At 36.8% G+C, this 21,518-nt stretch overlaps 1 protein-coding gene across 5 annotated transcripts in view; it reads left to right on the top strand.

The window, feature by feature from the left end:
• LOC145681283 (uncharacterized) overlaps positions 1–21,518 on the top strand; it is a 257,534-nt gene that overhangs the window by 206,108 nt on the left and 29,908 nt on the right. For all 5 annotated transcript variants that reach the window (XM_081752911.1, XM_081752909.1, XM_081752910.1 and 2 more), the window contains one exon: positions 3,985–4,278. In XM_081752911.1, coding sequence (XP_081609037.1) covers positions 3,985–4,278 — 294 coding nt within the window. The remainder of the gene's footprint in view (positions 1–3,984; positions 4,279–21,518) is intronic.

Here is a 21,518-nt window from a genome sequence, read left to right as displayed (position 1 = left end):
GCCCGATGAACAGTTGCTAACATGAAGTACACGGTGTCCCAAAAGTCACTTAACAGCCGCCAGGCTAGAGACATGTAGTTCAGAGATTGGTTTGATTTGACGACATAGTAATACTATATGAATTCGATTACTACGAATGGACTTGATTGCTATAAATGACCATGACCGCGACCATCTTGATATTCACCATATTGAACTGAAGTCAAACTTTTTAAATGGAGTGGTATATATGTGGCACATAATTTTAGGCTAGAATGTCACCAGAAACACGAATATGAAGGCAGTTTTTAGATATCTTTAATCTGTGCAAAGTTATTGCTCTACGAAATGTGCTCAAAGTGCTCACCATGCTTCATATGAAACAATGTAGGATTGTTTCATATTAAACATGCCAGAAACCTAGGGATATTTTTTAGGGAGAGGAACCAGTTCCATTTTCAGGGTACTTTCGAGAAGAGTATGCCTGAAAACATTAAGAGGCCTTATCACTGCGAAATTAAAATACCGCTAATTTTACAGTAATTCGGTGATATCTTCAAATAGATAAAATATAATCAAAAAGTGGAACAAGACCTCCCTAGACAATATTATTTTACATGAGATACCGTTATCACCACTCACTTATCTGCTTTCTATTTCAAGCCATTAAGAAACCCGGCATTTATTTTTGCGTTTCTAAATGGCTTTAAACAGAAAACTACTAGGTGACTCGTGATAACGGTACCTCATGCAAAATAATATTGTCTAGGGCGCTCTTGTTCCACATTTCGATTATCTTTTATCTATTTGAAGATATCACAGAATTACTGTAAAATTAGCGGTATTTTAATTTCGCAGTGATAAGGCCTCTTAAATATATCGTTTTAATTCGCTGAAATCAGCAGTGTTATGATTACGTTGGTGGCATTCCCGAGCTATGTGATAATCTTTTTTTAAGTCATAATTTTAGAAGAGGACTGAGTCTCGAGGGTCCATTTTGAGTACGCACTGGTTTTAATGATGGGACTGTACGAACAAATTGAAGACGAAGTGAATAACGTTTAGTGTATTCATTTTTTAAAAAATGAAACACAAAAAAATCGATCACAGACAATACACATGGTTAAGGAATTCAAACAGAATAGCAAAGGCAACTGCCAAGAACTCAGTTACAAAGATGGGTGAGAAACGTAGGCCCGTCCATTGGAAAAGTACCGGTATGCTTTTATTTATTCGAGTTAGCAATAGCTAGGGACTTAGGCGCAGTATACGTGTACCACTACAGAAAGGGCTTAAATACATGCCTGTTTAGTTGTGGTTGAGTCTTTACAGGATATTGTAACGTTTCAGACTATATTTTTTAAACTTAGCGTTAAAATTCTTTTACCTTTCTGTTACAATTATTGTCCACAGTTCGATTAAGTCAACACGATCCAGCACCTTAATTTTAACTCATAATTGCAAGAGAAATTAGGCACATCAAATGCATATCACAATTAACTTTTATTCTTAAAATTCCATGAAAAATCTTTCTTCTGTTGTCATAGCAACTCGAAACAAATAACTATATCTTGTTACAGCGACTCTCATTACATGATTATTTTATCTATCTCCACATATATTCTACCTTTTCTTCTTCTTCTTCTTTTTCACAACAGATTGTGCAGTTTTAAGCACCGTTGCCCAAATTAGCTACAATTAGAAATGGAAGTAATTCACAGGTGTCAGATATACAATATCGTTGTATATATATGGCTCCCGACTAGGACTTCTTAAAATAGTTATAATTGAAGAAAGAATCCTGGACCGTTACATATCTTACATACATGGTTACCTTACTTTCTGAATAGCCCTCACACACATAAATTATAATACATATATATTAATTTCATTTTGCTTTAACAATAATCTTACATTCATTTAATAATCAATTTCATTTTAATTCAATAAAATTACCGACGAAGAGGACTTATTCAAAAATTCGAACCTTTTGCTAATTATTTAGATCCTAAAATAGATTCTTTAATTCAATATCATCGGAGCTCATAGACAAATTAAATTAAGGTATATTGAAATATTACATAACTCATTTCTTCCATTTGGGCATAATTAAGATAATTAGAAAATACTTTGAAAGCACAATATTGATAAGTGAAGCGAATTACAAAGAAATCATAACAATACTCAAAGTGAAACCAAACAATACTTGATTAATATCATTAACAGGAATAATACAAATAAAGAAATTATTATATTAAAAATCAATCTGAAAACTCAACATTATCTATGTTAATCTTAGATAAAACTTCTGAAGGAACTAACGTTTTAATTAATTGTATCGATTTACCTTTGGTATACTTTGACGAACGCCATAACTTTAGCTCAAGTTATATTACCAAATGATTCAATTAGATTACATTGAATAGCATAATCTTGAGGAGTACCGTCCTGTATGTTATTTATGTTTCCAGTTCTTTGATTCCTGTTTTGATAATTTCTGCCACCTATGAAATTATTACGAAATCCATTTCGAGTAAAATTAGATATACTGTTTGCCTGATTTCTAAATTCTGTACTATTACCATTCCTGTTTCTTCTGAAATTGGGTTCAGTTCTGTTACCGGTATAATTGAACCTATCATTACTTCTTACATTAGGTCTACACTCTTCACGCACATTGATATTTCGGATTGCAATATGATTGGCTTGGTTTCGGTTATTATTAGTTTGGTTTCGATTAGTATTACTTTGCATCATTGATTGATTTTCAAAATTTTGCACTATCATAATTAGATGATTGAAATTAATGCATTGTGCAGAAATCAGTATTTGCTGCAACCTAAACGGTAATAATATCCGGATCGATGCTATAATTCATGATTCCTGTTGGTATGGATTAATTAACTTCAATTCATTATATACCGAAATTACAAAATCAGTAAGATTCTTATCAATTTTTGGATCATAACGTCTGTTTCGAACCAAAGCGTCTCGGTTTGGCAGCATAAAATCATTCTCAAAATTTGAAAGCAGTGCTTTCTTGAAATCTAAATAATTACGTAAATTCCTCCTAATCGCTTTGAACCAAACAGAGCAAGGTGGTAGTAAAACGTGTGGTAAAATTTTAAGTAATTTGGATCTATCTACACCAATTAAGTTGCATTCTTCTTCGAATTTCTCCAAAAATGCACTTGCTGGTGGTATGTCTTCGACCTTCCACTAAATTTGGTCAAAGATCTTATTTCACTAAATCTGATATGATGATTATTATGAGGCTGTTTCAAATATTTAGACTGTACGTATCTGGTTTTCCTATGATGACAATTGGCTTTTGGAATATAGAATCTTCTACATATAAGCTTAATTTCAGCAATCTCCCCTAAAGTCTGTTCACATCATTGGAACCGGATAGTACCTTTTGCAAAATGAGGGATATACACTGAGAAAAACAATCGTATGTGGCGTACGTAAAATCGTATTTTACATTTGTAAATACTGTAGTTTTTGAACTTAACGAACAGCAAACGTATAACTGAAAACGCGTTTTATAATATATTCTGTATAAGTGTTCCATCTGTACGTACTTTCCGTATGAAACAATATAAGCGAACAGGATCTCACATACAAATGGACGTATATGACATATAGCTGACGAAAGTAAAATACATATATGTATGTAATATAAGGAAGACTGTTAAACATCAGACATCCTGCAATGGCATGAAGTAACATCTAAGGACAGTGCCTAAGTAGCATATGGGTAACGTATGCTCCATACTGATTTCTGTAGTAAGCAAGAGGATTCTCTATATTTGTACAATATACCGCTATCTGGAGAACGGACTTTTCTCAGTGTGAATACATCTAAGCCATCTTCAGCATTTCCTTGCAAAGAAATAGAAATAAATAAACAATACATTGATTTGTAAAACATGTAAAACTAATAAATAAATAAATAACCCTTGTATTTGTTTCTGTAATAACTGTTTGTCTCCTTTTTTGCAGCCGATTTTCCGTTCATCGCGTATTACGTGATTAACAAGAGTCAAACGGACCCTGTGGAGTTCTTCAAGAATCTCCGCCACATGTCGTTCCAGAAGTTCGACCCAAAGACCCTCAAGTACACGGCTGTGCATATGCTGGACCTGTTCAACGAGGTGGCGACGATAGCGCGGCCTCCGCTCGACACTTCTTCCAAGCGACCGCAGAGTCAAAGGACCGGATACATCATCTCAGTATATAAAGTGTTCGAGGGGGACGATGGAGAGAAATTCGAGAAGAATTGGCTTTACTGGACAGGTAAGCACTTTTACAAAACATACTTCTTACACACGAAGTTTAAAAATGTGTTTAAAAATTATGTAAAATACAATTAACAATTTATATAACTTTTTACTTCATGACACGTTACATTTTTAAATACCTGTATACTTCAAGATACGTTCTAGAGTATCTAACTCTTAAATACATTATGCTTTTTAATTTATGACTAATTGAACCTTCGCAATTTACACAGTGCATAATTCTAGTATGAGCGAGATCTCTTTCCCTCTTCTCACTATATCTGTGCAAATTCCTTTACGAATACAAGAAAAAACAGGAAGACTCTGAAAGGGAGTGAATTGCTAGAGACAAACATATAAATGTAGTATTTTAATATATAGAATGTTGGGGAGGTGATTGTGGCAAACTTGCATAAGTAATACATGATACCATGTAAACGAAATATATCTAATATAACTAAAATAGTTTGTGTGTTTGTCTGTTTGTGTGTGGCCTGGGGACCAGACATGTGGACCGAGAGTTACCAAATTTGGTCAGGGGTACCTTGGCCCAGGCCCCAGATCAAGACGAAGCCTTTTTTTTTCAAATTTCGAACCAGGGGGTCTCAGGGAGCGTTTACCGGAACCTGCTTGGGAACCAGACAAATTGAGTGAGAGTTACCAAATTTTAGTCATGAATACCTTGGTCCAGACTCCAGACTAGAGTTAAACGTTTTTGTCAAAATTCGAACTAAGGAGGTCTCAGGGGGGCGTTTACTGGGACATGTAACAATAGTAGAAAATGACCGATATTAGTGTCAAATTCATAGTTTTCACGGTCGCTGAGATCAATGGTGATACTCCCACAGGCGTTGACTTCTAAATACAGATCCTTTGCGAAGCATGGGTATATTCAACTAGTAATGAATAAAACAAAAATAAAAATCATTTGTGTTGTTTTCTTTTTCTAAAATTGAATATTATATAACCGAGCACTTATACCTTGGTGGTTGTGGTTTCTAAAACTGTGTTCTAAAGAATCATTACATCTCTTTTTTCTTCTCTTTATTATTTATTTTGTTTTATTTTGTTTTATTTACTGTAGAAAAATAGAATATTCTTCCCTGGACCAGTACGGTTTTCTAATATGAATCCCAACTATCATCATGGACAATAATAGCTGTAACATCTTTACCCGAAAAAGAAATTGTAAAGCATTTAAAATCTGGACTGAACAGACACGACTATAAAGTCTGTCTCCTATACAGATGGATAATTCACATATTCGTTTTTGGAAATATTGCTCAATGTTTACAGATAGACCCTAATAATTGCAATATGGATGCATATTAGAGAACAGAGCTAGTCCATTTAGAATTAGGAAAGACTCCAGATAACACAGAACACCATTAACGGAATCAAATATAAACACACAACAACCCAACGATAACAAACAAACAACTATTGCGCAACGAAATTTCTATGTTAATTTGGTCGAAATTCGCCATAATTTAAAAGAATATTAAACGCCGTTTCAAATTCTTGTCATGGACAGAACTCCCCCATCCACTGGATCATTGTTTTCTTCATTCAGCACAACTAAATTTCATTTCGTTTCAGTAGTATCTAATATTTAAGTTTTACTGTATATTAGTTAAGTAATTCAATGCACTAACACCTATGAAATGATTAAGAAACATTTAGCTTCATTTCCAGATTATTTTTAATTATCATTTAGTTTGTTAATTTGGAACTAACTGATATCTCGGACATGATACATCCGCGGAAAGGGAAAATAATCCTTTCATACAACTTTCAGTAAATATTAGAAACTTCTGGATAATCCAATTAACGAAATTTTTGAGTATAGAATACTCAAATAACTTCTACAATATTGAATCAGCACAGTTAAAGGTTCATAGTTACGTTAATAGATTCTTTTTGATTGATTCACTTGCATTACTTGGTTAGTGTAATACAAATATAAACAAGGCATAATTACACAAAATAATACTTAACCTAACATACACTGTAATTAGTGAATATGGGGAAAGTGATATGTACAACTACTCTACTTATAACACACAAAAAGAAATAGAACACAACTATTTATTGGCTACCTCTTATTGCAGTAGCTAGCTTCCGGACTTCTATTGTCCCCCTTAGCTTTACACACTGGCCAAAAGAAATAAAAGTGGCGATGAGAAGACTTACTACATACTCGGAATGTTGAGAGACTATAAATATATATTACACTTAGGTTATCATTATGGTTCAAGCACAGGTCGTAAAGATTGCATAGAAGGAGAATCTAAGTTTACCCCGATCGACGAACATCTGACGTATAGTGGTGATTTAAGTTTTACTCACCAACCATGATCCAAAATTTTCACTTCCCACGAATCGTAACTGCAATGATTAGTTTAGAAATTGAGCACTAGCTGATTCAGTCACTTAGATTTATTATCTGTTACCTGCTCTAGAACACGGCAGTCCACATTGGAAAATATCCTTCAAATATTTCGGGAATATTTCTACCTTCCTATTACAATTCTTCGGATATTATAACGAACAACGGTCGTATAGGTAACACTACACGATGCTTCCAAGTCATCCCGCAATAGTGCCACTTCGACTTTAGTTTTTCACTACAATAATTTCTAATTAACTAACCGAAATCATAGTTAATTGCTTAATTTAAGTAATTTAAAATATTATGATGCCAATTTTGAGTGAAAATAGTTTTAGTCACAATTTACCTCTCATTGTAACATACGTTTAAAAACCGTATGTTCTTTATACTCAAATGCTATTCCAAACACTGCGCTCTGACTAACACTATTCCAATTTTACTCACAAGATGTCAATCCGCTTCGCAGCGCTGTAAACTAAAATAATTTTTATCCAGTTTCCAAAAGATAGCAAAATAATCTAATATATATATATATATATATATATATATATATATATATATATATATATATATATATATATATATATATACAGTGTGTCTATAAAAGAACTCCGGGGTTTTGAGGCAAAATCTTTTAATTAAGTAAAAAAACGTACATACATGAGTTATACATGATTAGAAAGCTTACATTTTCACGTTTGTTTTAACAATTTAATAAAGTTCAATATGAGCCTCGTGAGTGGCACGGCACACATCGTAACGGTACTCTATCTCTTGCCATGTCCTGGTTAGCATGTCTGGGGGGACGGTTGCCACGCAATTGACTATTCGTTCGGTGAGGTGGCGAACATTACGAATTTTCTCCGCATACACAAGATTCTTGATATGCCCCCAGAAAAAAAAGTTTCTTTGTACGGTAACAACAGACTTAGTTTCTATGAGCCAAATAACCCATTAAGCCTTTTGTTGTGGCGTCACCATAGCGCGAAGCGCAACAATCCACACGGCACGGCACTGATTCACTGACTACCGCAGCCGCTACGTCGTCTCAAGGTCAACGCTCCGCAGCACTGCCACCTGTTGATAAAACATTTCCAATTAGTATGACTAAAACTTTTTGAGCTAGTCGTTTCAGAGCAATTAACTAAATTTTGCTTTCTTTTATCGTTAATAAGATATGAATTTTTAAAACCCCGGAGTTCTTTTATAAACACCCTGTATATCAAAATTTTCATTTATTTATTTTAAACATTTTCACACTTTTCCTGATAATTCTAATTTATTTTATAAACTCTTCAACGAACTTAGTCTTGAACATGATACTAGATTACTTCCTTACCGATGTAAATAAACATCATACATCTTTATGAACCATTGAATATGAACCGATTTTCTCCCTTTGCTAGCTAAAGAAATAAATATTTCCCCAGCTCGCAAAACTTTCAAATAATGACCACATAATGTCTGAAGCTTCTACTTCAAAATGATGTACTGTCGTTTATTATTTCTCTGTGGTTTATTTAAATTCATACTAAAATATTACTGCTATTGTTCACTGTTTACGTGTGTTTAGATATAGTTAGTCAGTATAACATGTATCAATCTAATGCTTGAAACAGAAATTACAATTAATATAATTGTTACTGTTGTGCCTCTCGTAATGTATAGTTTGCATAGACTCTCTCCTGTCGCGTAAATGTACTGTTCTTTTCTTAATATCCAACGATTTAAAAATTATTCCTAACGGTACAGGTTAGACACCAATATTCTGTTTTGGAAACGGGCTTCAAACCACGGTTACAACCAAATGCTATTTTTTTTTCTTATAATTCTATATCCGAGTACGCCTCATTGTGCGTACAACAAGCCTTTGAAGTTGCCATTTTGCAATAGGTTTTGTCATTCAGATTAAAGCACAGCGCCTGAAATGTCCATCAACCCGCGTTACGTAGCTCCTCTACTGGTTGCCTTTCACAAGGGTACCAACCTTAACGTCCTAGTGGCAATATAAACTAATAGGGTCAAAACGACGCCTAAAATGTGGAATAAAAAAAATAAAGACAGGTTTGTTTGGAAAATTTGAGTGAGAACTGACAAATGTACAGAAAATTTGGAATAGGCCAGCAAAAATGGCACATTTCTAGCACTTGTGGTTTTCGAGATCTCATTGTCGAAAAGAATTACACTCTGTAAAGAAAAAATAGCGACACTTGCTCTAATATGGTTTTCTCAACATACTTTAATCAATATGAATTTTTACATGAATTCCTGATAATATTACAAGGCATATTCCTAATGAGCAGTTCATTTTTAATACTTGCGCCAGAGTTTCAGGCTTTTGACATGAATTTGGTGAATTTATATGCATATATAAGTAGCTATGTGTGTTTTGAGCAAAATCGTTTGTAGGAAGAGTAATTCATAAAACTGAAAAAGATCAACAACAATAGCAGAAAAAAAGAAATGGAATTTCTTTAGGGTAAGACATATTGTGTGCAAACATTGAGAAGTACGATACACCAAACTAGTATTTTGTATGTGCACCATGGGCTTCCCGCATTGGTAACAAAGCTATTGCAAAATGCAACCTCGATATCACGGAATAACACCCGGATTATCTGTTCCTTGAATTCCATTCTATTTGAGATAGTTGTCTATTGAAATTTCTACTCATATTGATCCACAAATTTTCAACTGGATTCATGTCGGGTGAGTTTGTAGGCCACACGAGTCTCTAAATAGTCGTATTCTTGAACCACGTATTAACAATTTTGGCTCGGTGACATGAAGCATTATCGTCCTGGGAAAGGAAGTAGTCCATATCTTCTTCAGAAAATCATCTTTAGCTGTTGTAAGAACTTTACGTGCCAGAATTTGATGATATTTTCGTGCATCAAACGATCCTTCACATATATCCGTCGTTCTGACGTCTTTAACGGTGAACCATGCCCATATCATCACTCAGTAACTGAATATTTGAATCTCTTAAACAAAATCCTTGTCAAGTTCCTTGCTTGTTCGTATCCACAACTTCACACCACTATCGTTTCCCACTATTCTAAACTTCTTTTCAATGAAGAAAACGACATGCTTTCAGTTGTCATAAGTCCATGTTGTATATCGACTCACAAAACTACATGTTGAAGTCCTCTGTGTTTTGTCAGTTTCGACTTTCTACGCGGTTTTTTCTTTGTAATATCCTCTTCATACAGTCAAGACAATACAGTTGTACAGGTAACTGCAGTTCCAAGATCATGTCAAACTACAAAAGCGATTTTTTGGGAAATCACTCATTAAATCTGCGGTGCTATTGATTTCATTTAGCAATCTGCTCTGGGTGATGCTTTCTTTTTTCTTTCACACTGTTGACGAAGGGACGATTTGTTATGCTGTTTGCACTTGTGAATTACTCTTCCTGCCGTAGAATGATGGATTTTCAGAATTCCATCTATTCCTTTAGAGATTTGCCACAACTCACATTTCTTACCCATCTTATTTGTTTACAGTCCACATGTAGCAACAATATCACACACAAACAACACTGCACAACAAAAATTTTGCCACTTGACACACTGTCCAAACAATGAGAAAGCAAAGAACAATCATAAAATGCTATTTACCTCAGCCTACACATTACAAATGCAATGCAGAATTCTTACTACAATAATTTACGAGATGCACTCAGTGCCATCTATCGAAAATACTAGTGATACACAAACAATTGACAAGCGATGTCCTACACCACAGGTGTCACAGATAACGCAAATGAACTATCCCACTCTTCATTTCCTTCTATTCCTCTTCTAACGGGCTGCAACTATGGTTTTCTGTGTAAGTTAGTTTAAGAATTGAGGTGTCGCTATTTTTTCTTTACAGAGTGTAGTCACAAACATATAAGCTTTTCTTGCCCACAAATTTATAAACTTTTCATGATCACAAACAAACTTTTCTTGGCCACAAACATATAAACCTAGCATTTTAATATATAGCTTGCGTCAAAAGTCTTATTCTTTGTCCCCACCTTTAGAGTTCAATGACGCATCTTGCGTCATGTCTCTTCCTTGTACCATAGACCTTTTGAAAAATGAAATGAAAGATTTGAGTTTTACGTCCCACGCTTATGCCGGTTAGGCTAATGGAGACGGTGATGATGAGAAAGTAATGAAATGGTGCAATGAAGAAAGTGGGAGGAAGCGGGAGAACCTCGAGAAAACCCACGAGCACGGTGTTTGTCCACCACAAAGTCCACAAGGCGCGAATTGGGATCGCACCAGGGACCCCAAGCACCGGAGGTGAACGCTCTACCACTGAGCCACCGCCCATCCCCCTATAGACCTCTTCTATGGACAGTGGTCTAGGAACTAAAACAAACATTGTTACCCATGTTTACTGTATGTATAACGTTAACAAGAGAAATATTCAATACAAATTCCTTGGTTGAAGTTGTTTCTCCTAACAATGAATTATTAAAAGGCAAGAAGATGATAAACTCTCGCGTGCTTCCTGTTTGGTCCCATCACACGGATGATTAATAACCTGTTCCCTTCCTCTACTTAGCTGCAACTAGGGGGCGCACCATCTCTTATCGTAAGACATATTCTATTATACATTCAGCGGGGTCTTGAAGCTGTCGCAGGAAAGTTTAAATATTCAATAGCTCAAGAGTTTCGGAGATGAAAATATTTTCAGAACATTTACTGAACATAGCCCGTAATTTTTATTCGTAAGGATCTGACCTACTCCTTGTTCCTTTTTACTTCTAAACGGCAATAAACAAAAATAGTGTATCCTTCCGCTATTCAAGTAGGAGGCTGTTCTGTTCCCTTTTACTTTTAAACTAAAATAAACAAAATTATTTGTATACTTCCGCTATTCAATAATGTGATTTGCTACTAAGGCTATTCTCTGTTCCTTCTTAGTTTTAAATGGAAATAAACAAATATATTTGTATTTTTACGCTATGCAAAAAACCTGATTATCTAGTAATACTATTGTCTATTCCCTTTTATTCCAAAACGGTATACACAAGCTATTTGATCATTTCGCTATTCAGAAACATCATTGGCTAATGGTGCTTAGAAGGATTGGCTAAACTCTTCAAAGAGTTTCCCGAAAAACAACTAATTTCTTTAAAAAAAAAAAAGAATCTGAGCACTCAATGATCATAAAAATTAATGTATTTAGCGCAAGTGTCTTTTATTAGTATAACACGTAAAGACATATCTTGTTTGCGTATCTCCACAGTGCTCATGAAACTACGAGTACGCGTAAAACTTCCTGATGTAAAAGCAGAAAATACGACTGTACGGTTGAATAGGGATCTTGGAACCCCGGAATCCCGGAATTGACCCAAAAATTCACCCACTGGCCACTAGACTAGCGAGAGGGCTTTGTGTTATTTAATAAATGACTTGATTGCACTATTGTTACGTTTTCCAATATTGTTATTATTCTCAATTGTAACATTTTAGTTCTACGAGGTGTGTTCAAAAAGAAAACGAACTCCTAAAATAGCGCGTCAGCGGCAGAGGGAGCTACTGAGCACATCTAGCGGCAGGTTTAAACAACAAACTGCCATTTGCCTCGTTTCGTTATGACCGTTAGTCGCCGAGCTACAACCGCTGAAGTAGCACTTGCACAAGCTTTTCGTCGAATTAGTGACAAAATGACAATGAAAGAGCTTGGAGAACAACGTGTGTGTGTGTGTGTAAGTGTGAAATGTTGCTACAAATTTGGCAGAAAGTTTACATAGACATTTCAATTGTTGTACTAAGCATATGGGGAGGACTGCATAATTCGGTCAAAGATCAAGATGACGCTGGTTGTATTTTTTTGATTGAAAATGCATTGTTCATCATGGAATTGTACTACGTGGTCAGATTGTAAACAAACAGTTATACAGGGTGCGGCACGTAAAACCGGCCCGTATAGTGAACACATAAAATGAAATGTAATGTATTGAATATGATTAACTACAACACATAAATGAAATGTAATGTATTGAATATGACTGCTCACCTTCACAGCAGCCTTCACAGCAGGTGCTGAAAGTGTCCTCCGCCCACTTCAACACACATCTGAGCACGATTGAGGAGATTCATATATACCCTTGTCAGTTCTTGTGTTGTAATGCTATTGGTGACATCCTGGATCCTGGTCTTGAGTTCTTCAATGGATTTGTTTCGTATACTCTTCCCTTTAACAGTCCCCATAAGTAAAAGTCACACGTGGACAAGTCTGGTGACCGAGGAGACCACAAGCCTTTGCTGATTGTCCTCTCTGGTGTAAACACCTCGTCCACAAGGGACAATGATACAGCTGATGTGTGGCATGTTGCACCGTCCTGCTGAAAGTAACATAACTGACGCTCCTCTTCGGTCAAGTGTGTATAAAAGTCCTCCAGGATTCCCATATACACGTCACTGTTCACTGTCGTCTCAAAGAATATGGGCCCAATAACGCATGGGGCGGAAATGGCACACCAAACACCAATCTTCTCATCATGCAAGGGTACCTGGTGGATTGCGTGTGGATTTTCTGTCGACCAATACCGGTTGTTTTGGGAATTTACGTATCCAGACAGGTGGAACCACGCCTCGTCACTCATGATGAACATTACTGGATCCAAGAAACCACTGGCAACATTGCTCAACAGCCATGAACAGAAATGCACCCTCTTCTGCAGGTCAGGCTTCTTCAGTTCTTGCACAACACTTATCCGGTACGGTTTTAACTTCAGTCCCCTTAAAACACGTCTGCAACTTCTCTCACTCGCATGAACCTGTTGACTCAATCTCCTGGTTGACTTTCGAGGACTTCTTGTCATTATCTCCTCCACCTGCATCTTTAATTCAGGTGTGCAGACAGATGGTCGTCTGTTCCTGGGAGCATTTTGAACCGATCCTGTACGCCGCCATTTTTCAATCAATACCTGAATGATGCTTTTTGCTGGCACAGAACGTCCTGGAAATTTCTCCCGAAACAAATTCTTTGTTTTCACAAAAGATCCAGTGAGAATGAACCCTTCAACAATGGTAACACGCTCGGGTATCGAATACGGCATTATCACACACTGACACTCACCCGGCTTAACACAACGAGGCCTTTTTCTCAACTGGTTTCGACAAGTTTCACTGGCTGCGGCTGCACGTGACTGCTGCAGGTCACGTAAGTCGACCCGACCTCGACACGCCATCTCTTGGTAGGAAGGTAGATTATTTAAGTGTTGCCAAAAACACAATATACCAGAATATTACGACGGGCCGGTTTTACGTGCCGCACCCTGTACCTGGACATTTTAGTGCATTTGAGGAATGCTGTGTGCAGAAAGAGGCCTGAATTGTGGGGAAACCAAACTTACATGGCGCACCATGCCAATGCACCGGCTCACGCATCGCTTCTCATCCGTAGTTATCAGAATCCCGTTGTGTTCCATCCATCCTATTCTACGGACCTATAGTCCCAGTAAATTTTTTCCTGTTTCAAGAACACCGTTTCCAGATGATAAAGGAGATTCAGAAGAATGTAACGAAAGAACTGTGCACTATCCCACAAGGTGCACTCCAGGAGGCTTTCCAAGAATAGATGAAACGTTAGGAAAGATGTATTTCCAGTAGAGGGGACTACTTTGAGGAGAACCAAGCTTAAAATGTTGTACAATGAGCAATAAAGATACAATTGCAAAAGTTCGGTTTCTTTTTAAACACAGCTATGGTGCTTCCAAAATGTCTTGAGCCGTGGCAAAAATGCAAACTAAAGCTCACACCCTCACACACCCACGCGTTGAGCCAATAAGGGTTCAGCTGCTGCTAAGCGAGAGAAAGTGAATGGAATTCCTTCAGCCGATAGCAGCGCTTGCAACGGAAGACTAGGGATCAAGTCAATGTGGCATATTTTTTAACTCAACATACACTTGTACACTTTCTTAATAAAACTCTACTTGTTTAACAGGAAAATGATTGATGTAGCATGAACATTTGATTTTACACTTCATCTGTACTCTTTCTCTTATTAAAACAATCTAGTTATATCATTTTTTCTGTGGAAGTATTTTACAATTACTTATCTATTTTCGGGTGCAAAATAATACCCGTTGAACTACATAAGCGTAGTGGCTTGTAGGATTTGATTTCTCCAAAGCTTGGATCTTTCCCCATAAAATTTTCAAGGTACGCACGTGTAGGGTACTTTTATTTTGATGCCGCAGCACGCAAATGACAATATTTGAATGAAACAATTTCCAATTTTAGGAATTTTTTAAATCGAGACTTGCCGCGTAAAATAGTTTCCATGAACTGTGCTAAATCCCTCTTATTGTGTGGTCACCCTTTTAACGGTTACGTATAATTACAAAACGATTTTAACACAGAAAACTGAATAAAAGATGTTTGTGTGTTGGACGTATTTTTTAATTACTCCCAACGAATGCAGAGGCGTTAGTGTGAAGAGCGGTGGGTTGATGCCACGTGAATCTTCTGTTAATAGGGGAGAGTAGGGGGGGTAACCGTGTTGGTTTCCAGGCATTCTCGGAAGCTGGAATCGATTTGGCTACACACAAACGAATTTCATCGTCACTCACACAAAATGGTTGTTGGAACGTTGCACAACCCTCAGCTTTAAAAACGATTTTTTTTTGGGGAATTAGGTTTATCAACTACAATTCGTTTGTGTCTTTACCGTATCTGTCCGTGTGTCCGTCCGCCCGGGAGACACAAAATTACAAAAAAAAAAAAAAAAAACTTTGATGGATTTCCACCAATTTTCATCAGGAAGTAAAAGGTCAAAGGTTAGGAATTGAGTTCTTTTATGGAGGTGATACCATTTCCGGTTTTAACATTGATCACTATAGAGCGAAACCGGAAATCAATAGTGAAAAGCGGTTTCGTGCAATCGATTAAGCATCCAAAGAATAAATTCCATCATCCTTAACTTTCTAGTAAAACCGGAAGTTATATAAATACACTACATCTTCCGGTTTTAATATTGATCTGCAAAGAGCCAAAACAATAAGAGATAACAAGAAACGGCTTTTACAATCGATTTAGACCTCAAAGAATGTGTACTATCTCTCTTAATCCTCTTCCTAGTATTCAAACCGGAAGTGACAAATCAACCAGTTCCGGTTTTAACGTTAATCGCTATAGAGTAAAAACGGTAATATATAGCAAGGAGCGTTTTTCTGCAATCAATTAAGAGTCTCATGAATATATTCTATCTCATCTTTTGAATTCTCCACTAAAACCGGATGCAGTAGACATCTATTACCACTTCCGGTTTCAATAATTATTGAGAATTAGTAAATTTTAAATACAGTTGGACATCAATAACTCGAATTTTTTTGATAACTCGATTTTTCACATTCTCTCGAACTCTCCGTAACACTCAATATTAAAATAAGCTCTGTAAGTCGAATGTTTAAAAATTGCAACCTCGATTAGTCGAATTTTAAGGGTTTGATAATGATATTTAAAAACATCGGTAATTCGAACTTTTGTATCTGCGAACAACTACGAGTTGAAGTTTACCTCTATAAATCGAATTTCTCATGATATGATCTCGATAACTCGAACCTATAGCTCTATGCTTTTACGTAATTGTTATTGTTGCTAGTCCTGTCATTGTTGCTAATGCGTATAGTAATTGTATTTTATTCATTTCTAGTATTTCATTTCTACTAGTCATCTTATTTAATTTAAGGAACTTTTTATAATTTCGAGTTATAGACGTTGAATTAATAAAATTTCGAGTTATAGAGGTTATATAGTTACTTTTACTGAGAAACGCGGAACCTCGATATCTCGAATTTTTGTTGTGTCCATCTTCATAACTCGAACCTTGATTAGTCGAAAAACTCGATGATTCGAATTTTTATATATTCCTTTCATCTTCGAATTATTGAGGTCCCACTGTACAATAAAAATTGGTTGCCCTAGCAACACTAATGTTTTTTGAGTGCAGTATTAGGGTTAGGGGAAACTGGCCCGTATCCAGGGGGTCTAGGGGGACCGGCCCCCGCTAAATTTTTGCTGGTCCCCCTAAAATTTTCACGGCAGGCTTGCAAATGAACTATAATATGGTGATTAACTATAATATGGTTGGATCGGCCCCCCTAACTTCAGCCGGCCCCCCCCCTACATTTTTGGGCTGGCTACCGGCCTGAGGGGAAACGCATTGTTGAGAGGAGACTGGACTGTCGTGTAATTTAAATTTGTACTTCTGTGTTTAGTCTCTTCTCAAAGTAAGCCATTTTTTGCGTAGGAAGTGATGGGTAGGAAAAGATGTAGAGAATTGTTCACGGACAGATGGCGGCAGGGGAACACCTATTGTTAAGATGTTAGCAAACCTTCACGTGACGACCAACTCGGGATAGTAATACTCCTGGAGGTACGATTTTTCGTGCCCTACCCTAGACAGATGTTTTACGCCCTACCGTAGCCAGCTGTTTTAACTTGATCACAAAATCTATATCAGGGGGTCAAGGTGGAACAAAACGAGTCCTGCGGGGCATCTAACCCGTTCGTACTATTACTACTACTACTACTTCTTCTTCTTATCTGCACAAAAGTAAGTAAATCACTTTTTTGAGTAATATTTTCATCTTATTTTAACCAAAAAGGTGTTGTGAAAATTTAAAAAACTTTCCTAGGGCCGGGTTTGAACCCACGCCAAAATAGATTTGAATTACTAGCCCGTAACGCTAGCACGCTCGGATGCGAAGACCGACAACAGCTAGTGTTTGATTTCTACCATATGTCTGCTACGTGGAAAGAAACGGATAACGTCAACCAATCAAAGCCTTGTATTTAGTTCCTACTTCGGAGAATATTACTCTCCCGAGCTAGTCCTTTCACGTGCCATAAATTGTGACACTGAAAGTATTTTGTTAATAATGCTAATACAGGATAGCTCTAATGGTATAGTCAAAAAGACTTCTATTTTTCATCCGAATGGCCTGCATTTTAACCTTGGTGAGGGTGAAATTTGTTTGTCGTTTACCCTCATTTTACTGCAGTTTCGGCCATTCTCCATTCCCACTCCTTTTGGGTCCCAATTGTCTCAGGATTACCTATGATTTAAAAAGTATATCTCTGAAAGGTACAGAAACTAAAAGCAACCCACTACATACTATACGGAGGCAATAATTCCTGAAAGATTCTAACTTACCTCAAAAAATCTATCTTTAGAAAACTCTTGCCATTGTTTAAGTGTTAATTGTATAAACTCCCCCGTTAATACCGTATCTATGGTTAGTACAAACAGGGGTAAAAGTGAAGAGGAATGCGGGGATGCCGTCTCCCCACCTCGAAAAAATATGTATGGCGTCCCCCAGTTCCTAAAAAATTACAATGGTCAAAGATAGGTAGGGGGAACGGCGTGACGTAATGCCGCTACTTACCGTTCCCCTAACTTTCCAGATCCACTTTTAGCCCTGAGTGCAAATACAATTCAAACAATTCGAATAGTCAAAATTGTTATTAGAATAATTGTTCCAACAATTTACTCAAATATAGAAGTAATTAATGTTGTCCAAATATTTATTGAAAAAGCAGTATTTAAGAAAAAATACGAAGTATAACTCGAATAGTGGAGAAAATTATTCAAATACAAAAAAACAATATTCGAAATTTTATTTTTCAAATACTAGAAGAAGAAGAAGGATTGTAACATTTAGTCTAATAACGAAAGAACACATTCGAACAATACTCACATAACTTAAAATATACTTCAACAATGTAACAAAAAAATAATTTCGAATTATTACTATAATAACAAACTAAAATTTATTCGAAAAGTTTCGCCAATCACTCGAAAAATATTGGACCAGAAATACTTTATTTAAACAGTGGTAGAGCATTCACCTCTGGTGCTTGGGGTCCCGGGTTCGATCCCAGCCCCCGCCAAGTGAACTTTGTGGTGGACAAACACCGTGTGCGCGGGTTTTCTCGGGGTTCTCCCGTTTCCTCCCGCTTTCTTCATTCCACCATTTCATTCATTACTCATCATCACCGTCTCCTTTAGCCTGACCGGCATAAACGTGGGACGTAAAACTCAAAGATTTCATTTCATTTTTTTATTTAAACAGTTACTTGAATAATGGAAGAAAACATTATTTAAGCAATTACTTAAACAATGGAAGGAAAACATTTAAAAAATTACTCGAACAATGAAAACATTATTCAAACAATTATTCGAACAATGGAAAATATTATTCAAACAATACCTCAACAATGGAACAAAACATTATTAAAACAATTAATTGAACAACGAAAGAAACATTATTTAAACAATTACTTAAAGAGTAGAAAAATATTATTTAAACAATGTGTAATAATAGTTTTAATTGTTATAATAGACAAAGAGAATGTTTGCTTAGAATTCAAGAGGTTACAGAATTGTTTATACTAGAAAAAGGAACTCAACACAAGCATGTAGACAAATTTAACAATGCAAGACAATTTAACAATATATGTGTGTAGACAAATTTAACAATGCAAGACAATTTAACAATATATATGTAGAAACAGACTATGAGAACAATAATATTGAAAATTGTTGCGATATATAAAAGAATAAGCAAATGAACATAATTACAAGAAAAACATATATACTGTAGGTTGATTTAAAATGATTAATAATTGTCGAGAAACTTGAAAACAACAGCACTTTCAAACTTACGCCGAGATGATTACAGAAAAAAGATCTCCAGTTCCTTACCAGAGGGTGGTGTTCCCAAAGCTGATGCAACGTTCCCTCTTTGTACTGCCATACTAATGCGTTGCAGTAGAAAAGAGGTTGCTCTAGCATCTCCTGACAATAAATAAATGCGGTTTCCGAATTCTTTTATAAAGTTAAGACCTTCGGGACCCCAGGAACCACTTGATTTGATAGCTATAGTGACAAAATGATATTTGTCAAGTAAATTGCTGTACTTTTTTCGTTTTTCTGTTTCACGGCGAGCAACCACTTTGCCAGCTTGTGCTGAAGAAGAATGTAGATTTGATGGGGCGAAGGTATCGGAACAAGTAAAATCCCATAGAGGTGCTTTTCCTTTCTTCCACGGTATTAGGGTCAAATCTTCTGGCCTCTTACCGTCTGGACGACTGCATCCCAACGTTTCGCGTATAGAAGGAACGTCTGCTGAAATTAGTGCCCTCATGATAATGTCGTTCACACTGGAATGGCGTCAATGTCTGGCCGCACTATTGGCGCAGGAGAGTCCGTGAAGGCCCTTCTTGTTTACGACATTACTACAGGCAGGACATCTGTGTTGCTCACAAACATCTGCTCCCAAACGCAGTGCACTGGCAATTCGAAAACTGTCATTGGGAAGATGCAGTCCTAAAGAAGGTGATGGGATAGCATGGAGCCAAGCGCCTGCTTCAGGAGATGATGTAGCAAGGAGTCTGACCTTGTCTTCTGGGTTATCGGATGACTGAAGTAGAGAAGAAAAGTGATTATTTATAATGGGATCATCCCAAGAGGATTGTAATCCTCTCTTATCAAGATCAGGGAGATCTGATCCCACGATAAATGACCACTTAGAAATGCTGTCGTTGACATCCGAATCCGATACTAGGCTAAGATCTTGTTGGAGAATGGTCTCGATCAATGGCTTAGCGCCATAGAATGAAGACAGAAAGGATGAATTAGCCAGGTCCATGGCGCGGCGAGTGCCGAGACCTCCGTGGTTAACAGGGAGGGACGCCTGCAACCAAGAGTTATTGTTGAGTGAGCAATTCAAAATAGATTCTAGACCGTTTTTTAAGATATTGTCATAGCATTCCAGAAGATCAGCATCACGCCAAGATGGAGCACATTGAAGAAAGTGTAGCAGCCTTGGCATGGACAATGAGGCTCGTAGTAGGTAAAAGGCAGAGTGTGCTGAAATCAAGGAAAGGCGTGTAAAAAATAATTCTAATTTAGAAATTTTGTCTTTTAATATTGTTCGTCTTGCCTCGCTCATTAGATAATGCTGCTCCTAGTAAGCTGGCGTTATCTGTCGAAATTCTTTGAACCCTAGGCGCGGCTTCGTCAAACAGCTTGAAGAGGTTATTAGCCTGCTCATTGGAGACTCCGAGAAAGCTGACCTCACACTTGGAGAAATTCATTTGCAATCCGATCTCCTTAGCCTGTCTACGGATCATTTCTAATGTCTCTAGTACTGTATCCTTGTCTCCAGCTACAGTCCCATCATCCAAATACCATATGTTCAATTCCGTATTGATACTGTTAATAATGGATTGTAAAGTTAGTGCGAACAAACCAGGGCCAAGAGGGTCGCCTTGTTGTACGTCACGTTGAAAAAAAGTTAGTTTGTCTCCTAAGTATAAGTTGCTCCGTTGCGAGTAACACTGATGGACGTATCGATAAATTGACTGAAAACTGGTTTTTACCTGTATGAGCATAGAATCACGATTCAACTCGTTAAATTCGTTTATAAAGTCTATCTTCAGAAACACTTTCTCCTGATGGTGTGGAAAAGAGTAGTACATACGAGGAGCGTGGACTGCTGCTTCTGCTCCATGTGAGACGCAAACTCCCAGTTGGTGTGCGGATAGAAAATGTGTCAGATGTTCTCTAATTCTATGGCAAATGATTTTGGCTGACAATCTCCTCCAGACATTGCCTATTGCGATGAGACGAATGGCGCTACTTTTCTTCCTCAAAGCTATTAGTAATGCTCGAAAGAAAATAGGTCTAATTTCCGTGGGCACATCACCCGAAATAATCAGGTGGAGAAAATCACAGATGGCGTTAGTCAGGTAGTCTTTAGCTTTGCAGTCTTGGGAGAGTATGAGGTCCTTTAATATTGAAGGATGGGGACTGTCCATACCTCCTGATGACCCGGAGGGAAAGGATTTAAG

Source organism: Thermobia domestica, chromosome 3 (genome assembly GCF_964235325.1).
Source record: "Thermobia domestica chromosome 3, izTheDome1.hap1.1, whole genome shotgun sequence".
Classification (NCBI taxonomy): domain Eukaryota; kingdom Metazoa; phylum Arthropoda; class Insecta; order Zygentoma; family Lepismatidae; genus Thermobia; species Thermobia domestica.
The sequence above is the reverse complement of the archived record's forward strand: the minus strand, read 5'-3'. Positions and strand labels throughout refer to the sequence as shown.